The sequence below is a fragment of the Condylura cristata genome, unplaced genomic scaffold (genome assembly GCF_000260355.1).
Source record: "Condylura cristata isolate star-nosed mole 26May11 unplaced genomic scaffold, ConCri1.0 scaffold00026, whole genome shotgun sequence".
NCBI lineage: Eukaryota > Metazoa > Chordata > Mammalia > Eulipotyphla > Talpidae > Condylura > Condylura cristata.
In genome coordinates, this window is record NW_004567127.1 from 8,287,413 (window position 1) to 8,303,192 (window position 15,780).

Sequence of the window (15,780 nt, forward strand, 5' to 3'; positions counted from 1 at the left end):
CCTGGGAGAAAATGCTTCCAACTGATGGAAGTGCGACCTGGAGAGACCTGTAGGGCTCAGGTGTGACCTCAGGAGGAAAGGTGGGCATGGGAGCCAAGCTACCAGCGCCCTGGTCCCACCTTGCTGCTGTTTTTCCAGGCAGCGTCACACCTCCTGAGGACAGCCAGGACGATTCAGGCTTTTGCTGAGCTGTGCATCTCACCTTCTTCTTTCCAAAGGCTCCAGACTGAAGATCGCTCACTTGTCCTCAAGTCCTGTGCAGCCCTGAGCAGCCACACCACTGACCCTCCAGCCCAGCCCAGCCCTGGAACTCACCTCCAGGAACCAGAGCCTGCCCTCCTGCCTGGAATGACTCACCATTATTTCTAGCTCGAGTGTGAAGACGTGATGGAGCGTCCGGCTGCCTATTTGTGTATCTAGGACTCCCGCAGTCTCTGATCAGCTCTGTGAGGAAGAGCGCTTTAGATCCCTGCCTTGCCAGGTAAATCAATCTATAACTTAATAACAGCTATGTGTAGAGTCTTAGGGCGGGGGCAATGAGGGAAACCCAAGGCTGAGAGCAGTCTCGAGGATTACCTTCCAGGTTGCAGGTAGCTGCAAGGTATTAATTAACCCACTGCCTGAGAGAGGGCTCCCTCTGGCCTCTGGTTTGCAGTTACCTCCACAGAGCCTGGGCCGTGAGCGGGGGTCTGTGCCAGCCACCTTCCACCAGTGCAGGGCATTCCACAGCTTTCCTGGGAGATGACCACCTGCCCCCCTGTGATCCCCAGCCAGATTAGAGTTGAAAGTAAACCGTGCTGCTCTTTGATGACCGTGGTGGTGATCACGTTTCTTGGCTAAGAGGGGGGAGACAAAAGCGGCCTCCCAGGCCCTGTTGCTGCGAGTGGTCTCATGTCCTTAACTGCCTCTGTCTTTCAGCCGAGCCAGGCTGTCTGTCCAGCTCTCAGGGAGCCCCGCGGGCTCTCCTGCCAGAGCCCAGGCCAATGCTTCTGTGTTTCCCGGGGCCGCTAGCTGCACCCTGAGCTCCCTGCCACCAGGCAGCTGGAAGGCGTAGCGTGAGGCGCTTCCCTCAGCCCCAATTATGACAGTGGCCACCGGAGACCCAACGGACGAGGCTGCTGCCCTCCCAGGCCACCCGCAGGACACCTATGACCCCGAGGCTGACCACGAGTGCTGTGAGCGGGTGGTGATCAACATCTCGGGCCTGCGGTTCGAGACCCAGCTAAAGACCTTAGCCCAGTTTCCAGAGACCCTCTTAGGGGACCCAAAGAAGCGCATGAGATACTTTGACCCCCTCCGAAATGAGTACTTTTTCGATCGAAACCGCCCCAGTTTTGATGCCATTTTGTACTACTACCAGTCTGGGGGCCGGTTGAGGCGACCCGTGAACGTGCCCTTAGATATATTCTCTGAAGAGATTCGGTTTTACGAGCTGGGGGAAGAAGCCATGGAGATGTTTCGAGAAGACGAAGGCTACATCAAAGAGGAAGAGCGTCCTCTGCCTGAGAATGAGTTCCAGAGACAGGTGTGGCTTCTCTTTGAGTACCCAGAGAGCTCGGGGCCGGCCAGGATTATAGCTATTGTGTCGGTCATGGTCATCTTGATCTCCATCGTCAGCTTCTGCCTGGAGACGCTGCCCATATTCCGGGACGAGAATGAAGACAAGCACGGTGGTGGCATGACCTTCCACACCTACTCCAACAGCACCATCGGGTATCAGCAGTCCACGTCCTTCACCGACCCCTTCTTCATCGTAGAGACGCTCTGCATCATCTGGTTCTCCTTTGAGTTCTTGGTGAGATTCTTCGCCTGCCCCAGCAAAGCCGGCTTCTTCACCAACATCATGAACATCATTGACATTGTGGCCATCATCCCCTACTTCATCACCCTGGGGACCGAGCTGGCTGAGAAGCCAGAGGATGCCCAGCAGGGCCAGCAGGCCATGTCACTGGCCATCCTCCGTGTCATCCGGTTGGTAAGAGTCTTTCGGATTTTCAAGTTGTCCAGACACTCCAAAGGTCTCCAGATTCTAGGTCAGACCCTCAAAGCCAGCATGAGAGAGTTGGGTCTCCTGATATTCTTCCTCTTCATCGGGGTCATTCTCTTCTCTAGTGCCGTCTATTTCGCAGAGGCCGATGAGCAAGAGTCCCAGTTCCCCAGCATCCCGGATGCCTTCTGGTGGGCAGTCGTCTCCATGACAACTGTAGGCTATGGAGACATGGTTCCGACTACCATTGGGGGGAAGATCGTGGGTTCCCTGTGTGCAATTGCAGGTGTGTTAACCATTGCCTTACCGGTCCCTGTCATTGTGTCCAATTTCAACTACTTCTACCACCGGGAGACAGAGGGAGAGGAACAGGCCCAGTACTTGCAAGTGACGAGCTGTCCAAAGATCCCATCCTCCCCCGACCTAAAGAAAAGTAGAAGTGCCTCTACTATTAGTAAGTCTGATTACATGGAGATCCAGGAGGGGGTAAACAACAGTAACGAGGACTTTAGAGAGGAAAACTTGAAAACAGCCAACTGCACTTTGGCTAATACAAACTATGTGAATATTACCAAAATGTTAACTGATGTCTGACTGAACCCTATTCACATGCTCACTGCTCAGTGGAACTAATGCAGATAAATAGCCTGCATTGTAGTCAGTGTGTTCTACAGTGTGTATCTGGTTCTGCATGGAAAGCAATAGTCGTGCAAGTGACTTTTGATCTTTTGATTTTTGATTTAGAACACAGAATATCTATCCATGGCTTTCATGCAAATCATCACCAGGTTTATGGGTTTCCAAAGATGGGCATCACCTATGGAGCCAGGAATTCAGAAAGACACATTGAGGCCACCTCACATCAAATACCCACCCTGCCACATCCTTCCTAATCAATCACACACAGGACCCAGGAGATGTGTCCCCCACCTCTACAACCCATTTGAGCCTACCTCCCCCTGCACCGAGGAAAACCATGGTGGCTTAACTTTAAAGCTTTAAAGGTAATGATTCAAAAGGTCATTCCCTTTTTCTTTCTTTCTTTCTTTTCTTTTTTTTTTTTTTGCATTGAAAAGAACACACAGTCCTGTGTGTTGAAATTACTTTCTGTGTCACAGGCGAGGGTTTGTGAATTGCAGTTGCCAAGTAGATCCTCCGGAGGCTTGTGTTTCATAACGGAAAATGCTGCATTTGGTTTTTCTCTGCAGTGTCAGTGTGAGGGAAGCCCAAGGGAGGGACAGTTAGTATGACCCAATGTGAGTTGTCAAGTTTCACATTTGCTCCCTTAGGCCTGCCGGGAAGCTAACAAAGCAAGGGAGCTCTCAGCCTCAGATTCTACCATCCCTGCAGGCTGCAGGGTCACAAAACATGTCTGATTTTTTCGTTACACGGGAGTTTGCAGACATCTGCTTTCCCAGGGCTACGTGGCCCGGCCACACTGACATTGCAGAGAAATGTACCAGTGATGCGATAGAGCTGCATGGGTATTTGTTGCATGAATCTCAATATTTAAAACACAGGAGATAACCTATTTTTCTCAGTAGCCTACACAGTATTCATAATTAGAGTATTAATAGCCTTGGAATGGCAATGAACTAGGGTCCCCCCCACCCCCAACAGAAGGAAAAAAGCCCTTAATCAGGAGAAAAAAATAGATTGACTATTTGGAACAGGGGGGCCAAGACTCTAGCCCTCCAGGCCCCCCCCCCACCAAGTCCCCAGTCTTCCACATGGGGGCACAGACCTCTGCAAAGCCAGGAGAGTGAACAGGGAAAGTAGATCTAAACACCTCACATGACTGCACCTTAGAAATTAATCCAGTCATGCACTTGTACAGGTAACCGGGCATCTGGTCCCGAGGACAGGCAAATCGGTGGATCCAGTGTATATAAATATATATCAAGTATGTCGTACACGAGTTCCTCTACCTAGCTAGCTATAGAAAAAAAAAATTGCATTTGAACCTTGTATAAGCTTATGCAATATTTTGACACAGGGCAATTTATGCATGTGTTTGACTATGTGCACTAGTGTATATATATACATACCCGTGTATATATATATGCACACATCCATCCGTGTGTGCATTCGGGCACACACGCACACACACACGCACATCATCCTCTGGAGTTTAGGTCCAGAAGCAAATCCACTGCTTGGTGGGTTGGTGGTCTAAGAGGCCTGAAGGGGTGATGTGACTTCATTGGTGACCCCACTGGGCCTGGTTTGCTGACATTGCCTCAGACACTCCAGTCTTCATGGGTTCTTAGATGTTAAAATTGTCTTTCTGCCCTCCACGTGCTGCAGCTTCAGTTTCCCGTGGCTGAAGCTTGTCTTACTGAGTGCACAGGGGCCCGAGGGCCCTTGCATCTCCAGCTGTCCTGGGCCAGCGCCTCTCCTTCCCCAGGCCTCCTCTCTACAGTCCGTCATGTTAATCATGTCCATGCTCACCTTTTCCCACTGCGTTTGATTTGTATTGTCACTGGGCAGGAAGCTCACCCTGAAGAGGGCCCCTGGGAACCCAGTTCCGCAGGGCTGGACGGAAAGGGAACCTCCTCTACCTGCAAAAGGCCAAGACCGAGGGCTAGAGGTCCTAGCTGACCGAAGGCATCATTTCGGTTGACAGACTCAAACTCCCTCCCTGTGAAACTGGCACCCAGACTCACTTAGCGAGAACCAAATGCAATCGGGGTGAGGACCCCCTCCCTGGCCCCAGCAGCTGAGAGTGAGTGAGCACCGCACAGCTTACAGGGTGTTCCTGGAATGGGTTGAGGAGGACAGGTTTTTGCCTCACACCCTGGCCTGCTTTGCCTTTCAGCATAACAGCCGAAATTTCCCAAGTCCAGTGACTTCTGTGGTCGGGCTGCCCCGGGCCTCTCAGTTGGCTCCAGGCACTTACAGTTACCTTGGGGGTGGGATACCAGCTCAGGGCGCTAAGCCCAGGGTGCTCATAGTTCTTGGTTACCCACATCCCCAGGGGTCTGCAGGCCATCCCATGCCCAGCACAAAGCGTCTTTGCTTCTCTTCTCCACGGAGATGGTGCTGAATTCCCAAGACATGGGTGGAGGGACACAGGCCTTTGGAATATAGGTAGAAAAATGACCCATGCCTGAAGTCTCGGTCCAGGGCTTGCTATTTTATCCCATTGTCCTTGACCTGGGGCTATAAAATGTTCCCAGGCCTCCGAGTATACTTACCTGCGACAAACTAGACACACCGCTAGAGCGTGCCACACACACACACACACACACACACACACACACACACACACACACGTGTAAAACCCCCAGGGACCAAACGAATGACAAGGGCCTCCCCAGGAGATGGGTGGGTCTCCCTTGATCCAAAACAAGCATATTCAGCACAGAGCATGCGCAGGAGAGCTGTACACAGCCATGAGCTAAGACACACCGGCAAGGAAGATACAAAATGCACAGCAGTCACGTGGACACAGTGGGTGGACACAGAATACACGAAGAATACCCTGCTGTTGTTTCCACACACGAAAAACATAAACTCACTTTACACACACCGTGCATTCACTTATACAAGACATGCAACATACAGCACACCCCAACAACACACACACAATCTGCGTGCAGTGCACGCCCATTGCTCAACCCCCAGCGCTGGAAAAGGCACTAACAAAAGATCAGAGTCAATCTCCTCCCTCTGTTTGCATCTGTACCCTGAGATATCCTTCAGGAAGTCTCTTCTAGTCTTTCCTCTCCCTCTCACTCCCCAGATTTCAGAGGAGTTACTCTTTCCCCAGGGTTCAAAGATGGGCCACCATTGTTAAGCAGATCTCTGAGTATGGCTGGAAATTTCATGGGGTGTCTAGCTATTCACCCTCCTCCTACCAGAAACCCATGTACAGAGTGTGGAAGGACCCAAGACAGCGGGTAGCCTGTTAGTATGCACCCCTTGCCAAGCAGGCCCTTCCTTCAAAGCAGCAACCCCTCATCCCCCCAAGACACCCCATAGTCCAAGCTCTCGCTCTCAACTCCAGGATCTCTCGATTCAGCCCCATTCTCTTGACAGAGTGGTGGCTCAGAAACTACTGGGTCCTGAGCCTAGAACTGGGGTGAAGCAGCCCCCCAACATTCTCTCAGTCTATATACCTTAGTGCCTCTCGCTCCCCAGCGGCTTTGTCAGGGACGGGTCAGAAAAAGTCCAGACCATGAATGAACTTGTCCCTGACTTGCACGTAGCCGATCACTTGTTCTTAAGAATAAGCCCAATGGGCTCAGCTCCTGAGTCCCCTTTGCGCCTCTGCCTTGAAGGACGCCACCTGGAATCCTGACTCCCATTCAACCGTTACACCTGAAGAAACTCACACCAGTTCAGCTTAAGTGAAACGTGGTTACAGACCTAAGCCGAATGCTAAACAAGCAAGCTTTAGAGCAGGTGATCCTTATCCACATTCTCGGGCCAGATTTAAATGCTTGTAAGACTGCCCACTGTTTTGGATTACCGTGAAACTAGCATTCTTGGCCGAGAGTTGGGTGTGTTTGGCAAAGATTTCACCTCCAGTAGAAGTTAGCAGCTCAAGTGAGGCCAGGCACCAGGTGTCCCAGCTTGTCCCACCCACCTCCCCGTGACGGTCACTGCTCCAACCTCATGGCATTTCTGCCACAGCAAAATATGAATGCGTGGGTCCAAAATTTGCACATTAATCCAGCACGCTGGGCCTTTCGAGTGTTTTCAAGTTAAGATAGCAATTTTCTCTTGAACTTCAGAAGGCGTCTCCTCCAGTAGGCTCAAACTTTTCCCCAAAAGTTGGAGTTTTCAGGAAGCTAAAGAGAACAAGTTCCAGAACAGGTGAGGAGGTTGTCAGAGGGTAACTGAGCAGGTCAAATATCAGAGTAAATTTGGGAGCCAAAATTTAATTTCAGGCATAATTAAGGTTCTGGACTACTTGAAGCTTCTGCAATACATGACACATTTTCCCCTCCTCTTTGCTTCCCACTGTCCTGCTCAGCCGGGCTTCTGAGGCGGGAGTAGGCCTGTCACCAGGAGGATGGCCTTTGAAAAAGAGCCCCAAGGGAGTGTGCCTGATCTGATGTGGAAAGGGCTCCCTTGGGAGTTTTGGTGGCCTGGGTGCTTATGAGTCTACCCAGTATGGGAAGGACTTCAGGTCTGGCTTGTTCTGTCTGCTCTCCCTGAGTTCTGCACATCAGTGCAGTGAGGTCTTTGGGAAAATTCCTTGTCAGCCATAAAATATCCGTGTGAAGCCGTGCTGAGAGAAGGCGAGGCCCTCTGTCCAAAGGGACTCCATGAGAGCTGAGGGGCCCAGGCTGCCACACAGTCTTGGAGAATAGAGAGGAGGGCTGACGTTCCCCGAAGGACAGTCTGTAACTTGCATATGAGGGTGGCAGGAAGGGGCACATGCTTTGATTTACGCACCCAGAAGTGGGCCTGGCTGCAGCTCCCGTTTTCCTGGGCCCATGGTCCTCACAGCCTGTTCGTCATGGCTGAACAGGCTGCTCCATATAAGCTGTAATGTCCAGGGTGCTCCTTAGTTGCCCAGTGGAGGTTCCCCAGCCCTGGCAGTGTCCACTGCCAGGTTTGAGCCCGTGACATTAGCCTCATGAACATCAGGCAGGCCTGAGCCAGCGGCCAGGGCACTGGATTCAGGAATATCCCGGTGGCTTTGTGACCACATCTTCAACATGGTCCTTTTCAGACCAGGCCTGCCCCACAGGGGGAGCAAGGGCGGTGTAGAGGTGGGTGGTCCCCTGCGGGCAGGGAAGGGTCTCTTCATCCAGCTAACCCAGTTCACTGTTTTGCCTTCTTCCTCCTTCCTTCCCCCCCAAACTCAGCTCCATCTCTCATAGTTTGTGTTTGAATATTTTTAAAGAGGAAAAGTGCAATAAAATAAATAGTGACTGTTTTCTTTAGCAATAGCTATTTCAAAACCTTGTTCTCAGGACTGACAACGGTAGTACTTGGATTATCAGAAAAATGCCCTTGGCCTCTGGGCGTTAGTTCAGTCTCCGTCATCCCCTCTTCTTCCCGCTGTTCACAGGGCTCCTGTCTTCTGAGGCTCTGACCCTCCTGGAATGTGAGCATGCGCAGAGGTATGGTGTGTGCACAGGAAAGCCCACGACAGGCTCGCGTGTCCCCCTGTCTCTCCCATGTGTGCCTGAGAGTGTGTGCAGGCCTCTGTGAACCTCCAGTCTCCTCCTATCTACCTACCTTCACGAGCGTGTGTGCAACTTCTAGGTAGCGAATCCTTGAGCTTGCTCATCCTGTCAATCTGGCAGGGTGTAATGGAAGCCTTCAGGAAAGAGCTTACCAATAGATAAGAATAAGGCATCCTGAGCCATTACAGAAGATCATTTCCATGCACTAAAAGCCATTACTTGATCCATTTGTTTCCCATCCCCCCTCCCCAGGGAGATGGATGCTGGGGGAATGTGGCCTGGAGGTTTACACCTGCTATCAGTAGCCTGGGTAGATTGGGGAAATTGCCCTTGACTGTCCTAGCTTAACCAAAGGGACTCCATGAGAGGTAGGGAGGGAAGGAAATTTTTTGGTGAGTAGAGTTCTACAGGGATAGAAGTTTGGGTGTTTATGACATGAATGAAACACAGAACTGCCACTCACGCGGTCTGCAGTTGCACAAATATTTGCACACATGATGTGGAGGAGGGGGTCAAAAGAGTCCCCCTTTCCTGAAAAATCTGTAGGGTTGACTATTCAGAGTGGATCATCAGGGAAGACTGGCAACCCCGGGGCCAATTCCACTCCTTTGCAAGCTACTTTGCTGCCACACACGTGGACAGCCAAACCTCAGTTACCTGGTGGGGAGTCCTCAGGGAAGGAGCGACCTGACTGCTCCCCACTCCTGGTTATTTGGGAATGGCAAAGCATGTTTTGGTTCAGCCCTTGTTACTGAAAGCAAAATTGCCTAAGTAGGTTGGTAAAAGCTTCTCTGCCTTAGTCTGTAGAATGTTTGAAGGCCACGAAAGACCTTGCATTGCTCAGGGTCACCATTCTAAACCTCAGTGCTCACTGTACAGAATGCAGATGGGGAAGACCAAAGAGACGGTGGTTGTGCCTGGCGGTCAGGCACACCTGGAAGGTGGCTGTTTGGGCGATCGTAGCTCCTCAGATAACGAACGCCCTTGCCGCCGTTTGCCTCTTTCTACTGAAAGTATAGAAAGACAATGCAATTCTCGCTCATCGAGGTTTGGGTGGATTGGTCCTGAGTAGCCAAGGTTTTCCATATATACATATATCTGTGTATATAAGTGTATAGTATATGTATATATGTACACCATTGTTTCAACGATTATATGATAACACAGTGACCAATCCCCTTAGCTTCACGGATGTGAAAAAAATTGGCAATCCGAGAAATAAACTGCATTTATTGAATCTTTTCAATGACATTCTTGTGCATGCTGCCCTCCTCTCCAGCTCAGCTCTTTTGCTCTGGGCAGGGCCCTCTCTCGAGAAGGCTGTTCTTTCCTAACAAAAGCTCGGGCTCCCAGATCACCTCTTTCCTTTCCCTCCCAGGTGGCTGCCTGACTCAGGGATAAAAGGGAAGTCTGATCTAAGGGCCTGGTGCTTGATCCTTTGTTCTGTCTGTGCAGCTTGGCTGGAACCTCACCACTGGGGACCAGAGAAGTTATTCCAAACTTTGTCGCGCTAGGGGCGTGGAAAGCTGCAAGACGTGGCAAAGGATTCATTTGTTTAGTTGTTTTTCTTTGTCATCGGAGGTGCCCTAGTCTTGAATTTTGTGAGATCTGAAAGTAACATTTTTAAGGAAGAGCCAGAGAGCGTGAGACACGGTGCAGCAGCCGGTGCAGCTCAGAAACCCAGCCCGTGTTGATTCTGACCCAGTCTAGGCTGGATTCCGTTGCCTCTCTGGAGACACATCTGGGTCTGTGCTAAAACCTGCCCTTATTCTCTAGCTTCCCTGGCAGTGTGGTGGGTCATGGGCAAAGGTGCCAGCCTCACCACCTGCCTTTGACTGTGCGCCCCCAACTTGCCTCCATGGTATCTGGGGCAAAGGTGCCTGCCGTCTCTCCGCACTCCCGGCAACCCTCTGGTCTGACCAAGCTGGCAGCAGTCAGCCAGGAGAAACCCATACCCCAGACTTCGCATGACAGGCGGGTAAACTAGGGCAGTTGAAGAGCCTGTCTAGATGGCCACTTCTTACACTGCATGACCTCAGCGTGGAAACGGATATAACTTTCTGTGCTCCGCTGCACTCCTAAAATAGCCAGCTATGTTCCAAATGAGTTTGCAGCTGAGAACTCCCCGCATCATTCCACTGACGATGCGCAGGGCAGGTGTGATTGCATAACCCTGTGGCCAGCTGCTGTGACATCTAGGTAATTGAGGGCAGTGTGACTGTGGCCGAACTGGACCGACGGTAGCTAAACAGGGGACCCAGGCCTGTGTCTCTTCTCAGTCCTCCCGAGAGGCCGCTCAGCCCTGCTCCTCCTTGAAAATAATTCCCCAGACACTGACTACCTTGTTTGGATGAGCGCATGAACACTCTAGTTGCTGGCAAAAGCAGGAGATGAAGCTGGGCGTAAGGGAACACTTAGCGGCTGGCTTTGCTACCTGTACACCAGACAATTCCCACGTCTGTTCGTATCATTGTCTTTTGAGCAGGTCACAGGGCAAGGTCTGTGACCTGCCAGGTGGCCCTAGGCAAGAGGAAACGGCCCCAGGCTGGGAAGCAGAAGGGAGAGCCAGGGAGCTGCCTGGCGGGCTTGGGCGAAGGTGGGTGTCAGCACCAGAGGGTCTGAACATGCTCCCTGCTTGCTCCACTTCTGCCTTCACGTGGGATCCAGCGACCCACTTTCCTTTTGTGGTCGTGCTTGGATGAGTCCTCCATTCGAGGGCCCCAGGAAGCTGGAAAGTCCCATGATTGAGCTCCAGCCTGCCGAGCAAACAGTGCCCTGGCCAAGTTGGCCTTGGCCTGGGTTTCTGCATCCCCACACCCTCGCTCCGCTAAGGGTAATCTTGGAACAGTCAGAGTTATTGGTGCCAGCAAGCAAGGCGAATTCTCTAGTTTTCATCAGGGACACAGCTGTAAAGCTCCTGAGTGCGGGACGTGATTTCCTCTGCTAGACCTGTGTGCTGCTGCGCTTATATAGGCCTTCTCTGGGGAGTCTACGTGTTACACACTCACATCTATATAAATGTGGAAATGGCCGCTCACTCAGGCTCACCCAGCTCAGACTCTAACGAGGGCTTGCACTGGCTTCTTTACTGCCCATGCATGGATTGACAGCTGCCCTCCCCTGTCCTGTCTCTAATAATTGCTGCAAACTCAGAGAAGAGAGGCAGATAAAAAGCCTCCCTGGGATCAATAAGAGAAGGAACTCCAAGGCTGATGGTGAAGCTTCGTAAGGATGATGCCGAAAGGGAACCGGGGTCTCCATGGTGATAAGAGGCTGGGGACCAATGGGAGCTGAAGGCGGAGCAGGACTTGTGGGGAAGACGCAGGGGAGATGGGAGTCGTTTAACTATTTGTTAGCTTCATGACAATTTAGACACCAGCTGTAACTGCATTGCACAGGATGTATAGATAGTATCATTCTTGCTGACATATTCTGGTAGCTTTCAGCCCACCAACACTGCCCTGCTCAGGACTTCTGCAGCTGAGAGTTCCGGTGTCAGTAGGGTCTGATATTTGTACATAGGTTATACATATATGTGTACATACGTGCCTCAATGAACATTGCCTGTCCACCTGATCATGGGTGTATACAGACTTCATAGAACTCCACAGTCTTTTGTAAATATCAACACGAGTAAATAAGTATATAAATATATATGACTGAGGATTTATTTTAACATCATTCTGTGTGAAATGAAAAAAAAAAACAATAAAATTTTTGACAGACACTGATCATTCCACCTTTTTTCTCGCCTGAATTAACATTCCTGTGATGGGCAAGTGTTAGCCTCCCTCTCTCTGGTTTCTGCAGCCGAGGGTCCCGGCTGAGGCCAGCACAGGACAGGAGGGACCCTCCTGAGGCTTCAGGGACCTTATGGCCAGGCATAAGGTCCCTGCCCTTGCCCCTGAGCCCGGGGAATGTGAGGGCTGCGTGCGGGCTGGGGTGTGGGAGATGGGCTCCTGTGTCTACTATGGAGCTGGGGGCGAGGTTGGGGACAGGAGCCCCAGTTTGACGACCTCCGGGAGTCACTTGACCCCAGCGGCCCCTGCTTTTGCAGGCCCTGTTCTCCAGCCCACTCCCACTACTGCCCATTTCTGTGTGTCCAGGGGTCTGAATCAACCTCATTTTCAAACGAGGAGCTCTCACCTTTGCTTCCCAAGGAGGAGGCGCCTGGTTCACCAGCTGTATGGTGGCAGCTCCCTGGAGAAGGTTCTGGTATTAGTTCACGTGCAGGCACCACACACATACACAGCCTCGGCACATCTGTCTGATTTCCTCTGAGGGCTAATCAGCCCACAGCTGGGTCCCCAGATGGCGGAACACGGCCTGGCATGGATGTGGATGGGCCGCAGAGAAGGCCTCGCCGCAGCCAGCAACCAGCACATTCCACCCTCCAAGCCTCTCATCAGGGTCTCCTGCGGTACCCCGCACAGTCTGATAAGTTCTACCCCAGGGAAGCAGCTGGTCCCCCCACTCTCGCCCTAAGAAGGATCTGGTTCTGGATTTGACAAAGGAGAGGGTGACAGATGAGAACCCCTCAGGATAGCTGCAGCCGTGGGTACCCTGCTGCGGGGGCTTCGGCTCCAGCGTGGAATGGGACCCCAAGACCCACTCTCCTCTTGGCTTCTGCCACCAGGCATCATCTCTGCTCCAGGGAACTGAGGGTGCGGATTGGGGAGAGCTCTGTTCCCACCTGTCTCATTTTGTTCGGTTCCTACAGCAAAAGAGGGGCTACATGGGAGCCACAGCAGCCAGCTCCCCAGGGCCCCCCTCTCTGCTGCAGTTTATTGAAAGGTGGACCACCCACACCCTTTGAGCACACTGGGCCCTCCCCTGCCAGGCCTGGCACCGGCCTATGCACTTCCCCTGCCAAGCCTGGAGCTGGAGTTTTGCCAACCAGTTCCTCCTAATTATAGAGGGCTCAGTGGGTGGGGTGCAACAGGGAGAACCCCACTTTGTCCCAGGGCCAATGTGGTGGCCAGGAGGAGCTGAAATGGAAAAACTGAGGAAGAACATTAACCCTAGAGAAAAAGAAAGGTTCTGGAGCAGAGGGTTAGACTGAATGCCAGGCTGTCGCACCCAGCCTTGTGACCTGGGCAAGCTATTTCATTCTCTTGGAGCCTCAGGTTCCTCTGCTCTATAAAAGGAATCATGATGCCTACCTTATCTTGTGAAGATTAAATGAGTGCCTGGCACACAGTGGAAGTCCAATAAAAATAGTGAATGCATCCTCTCTCTCGGATTCCCATGTGGAAAGATCCAAGCAGGCCAGGACACTCAGAAACCTGAGATGAGAAAGCAAAGGATTTCCAGGCTCTTCTGGTGCAGGGGTTCCTGATGTGGGCTACGAGCTGCAAGAACTGCCCTCAGAGGCCCAAAGACTCCTGAAACCATATCCATGGCCCCTCAGACCAAGTTGCTGGGTGAACTTAGCCTCCTCGTGTTCCCAGTGTCCAAGGAGGAAGACAGATCTCTCCAGAGACATTGCATTTATTCAGAAAGTGAAGGTCCCATGGGGCCTTTGGTTCTTCTGGCCAAGAGCGGAAGACAGAAATTCACCCTCAGGGAGGCAGCGTGAACACAGAGCTAGCTAGCCGCAACCCTGCAATACCCCTCCTCCCGTTCACCCTCATGGTCCAGCAGCTGGACTGAGGCTGCAGATCTCGAATCCAGGACTGACGTTTCCCCAGACTGGTTGAGCACAGAATGGGAAGGAACCACCTCTCCTGATGTAAAGTTAGTGCTACTTAAATGCTATGCAGACGAAGCAAGGCTGCCTAACTTTCCTTCCAGGAAAGGGGCATTTTTTTTTTTAAAGATTTTATTTATTTATTTGTGCATACAGAACTGGGGTACAGGCCAGAGGCTCAGGGGTGGTGAGAGGCTTCACCAGAGACAGAGTGGGGAACAGAACAGGCAGATCGACGAAGTACTCTGCTGAGGGGAGCAGTGGGCGGGTCAGGAGAGGTCTGCCACGCCATGTGGTCACCTACGGGGCAGGCGGGGATCTAACTCATGCGGAAGCAGCTTTAGATTCTCAGTGCTGTGCTTTAACCCTCTACGTCACCAGGGAGGGCCAGGAAAGGGGCACTTTCAGTCTGTCAGCTCTCCTCCCTTCTTTTTGTTCCCTTACACCCCCCCCCCTTCATACCTGCCCCGTACGTAGGTCAGTAAGCACACCCACAAATCATTGGCTCTTGGGTCCTGTACCTATTCCAGCCTGAGCTCTAGCCAGGGCTCGTGCTTAATGGTATGTAGGAAGGTTGGGGGGAATATCTCCCTTCACACACCTCTCTGCTGGAAGATTTACACTCTTTTTCAGTGATGATTTGGGTGAGCACCCAAGTCACAGCCCCATGAGAAGTAAAACCACACTCATTCTGTCTCAGTGGCTTTGAGGCTTTCTCTCGTCCAGCCTCAATAGGCATCTCTAAGTGTCTTTTTCATTTCTGAATCCCAGCACCCAACATGGTGCAGGCACAAGATACAGCTGCTAAATCAGTGAGTGTCACAGAGTCACACAGTGGCCAAGGCAGCCACGGGGAGAGCAAACACACACCATGGTCTAGTGTCTTTCGCTGGCCCTGAAGAGATTTATTATCTCCATTTCTGGAGTTAGAAGACTCAGGTCGAGTGATCTCAGTCAACTGAGTCAAAAGGGCCAAGGTCAAGGAGCCACACGTCTCCGAATGCTCTGACCCCCCCACCCCACACCCCACCCCCACACACACTCCCACAGATCCCATACAAGTTGCCTTCTAAAGCCTGTCCAACCCCAGTTCCAGGGTGAAACCCTCTCTACTTCCCAAGGGAACAGAGAGCTAAGGACTTCTACCGGCTTTCAAATTCAACACTAGTGAGAGCTTTCAAACATGCTGGGCCTTGTGGTCAGGCCTCAGTTCCCTGTCTGGCTCTGCTGGACAGTCCAGTGTATCGTCTATGTGACCTTAACAAGGGAATTTACATTCCTAAACTTGTGCTCTTCTGTCTCACCCTTGAGATTAAAATGTTTGTCTCGCAGGGTATTATGAAGACTATTTTTTAAGGATTTCTCTATCTATATATAGAGGCTATAGATGTAGGCATAGGCATAGACAGACATGTAAATCTAGACAGAGTTCTCTGTATGTCTCCAGGCTCGCTTTACACCAGATGCTCTGTTACATGCTTGACATGCATTATGTCATTTAGTTATCACAAAAGTCTTGTGACGTGGGTGTTATCTACATTTTGCACATTAGAAACAGAACCTCAGAGAGGTTATATAACTAGCCCAAGGTCACATAGCAACTAAATGGCAGAAACTTTATGAGGCCAAAGCCCATCCTCCTTCCTTTTCTATTCAGACAATATTGGTTTAAAACACCACAGGTGATGCAAGGCACCACCTCAGGTGCATAGTACCACGGCACACCCACTACCAGGCACCCCCAGCCCTCCACCACAATCCACTGCGCCCCTTTCCTCTATGTTCCCTCATCCCTCAACTCCACAGTCATTTTTTTAAAGATTTATTTATTCATACAGAACTGGGGTACAAGCCAGAGAAGTGGAGGGTGAGAGGATTCACCAGGGACAGAGTGGGGAGCAGAACAGGCAGATCGACGAAGTACACTGCTGAGGGGAGCAGCGGGCGGGTCAGGAGAG

The 15,780-nt window shown here is 51.5% G+C and overlaps 1 protein-coding gene across 5 annotated transcripts in view; it reads left to right on the forward strand.

The window, feature by feature from the left end:
• Window positions 1–11,787, forward strand: part of KCNA2 (potassium channel, voltage gated shaker related subfamily A, member 2) — a 19,754-nt gene extending 7,967 nt beyond the window's left edge. For all 5 annotated transcript variants that reach the window (XM_012730090.1, XM_012730088.1, XM_012730087.1 and 2 more), the window contains 2 exons: window positions 219–481; window positions 919–11,787. In XM_012730090.1, the coding sequence (XP_012585544.1) occupies window positions 1,082–2,581 (1,500 nt within the window). In that variant the 5' untranslated portion in view covers window positions 219–481; window positions 919–1,081 and the 3' untranslated portion in view covers window positions 2,582–11,787. The remainder of the gene's footprint in view (window positions 1–218; window positions 482–918) is intronic.
• Window positions 11,788–15,780: the final 3,993 nt, after the last annotated feature.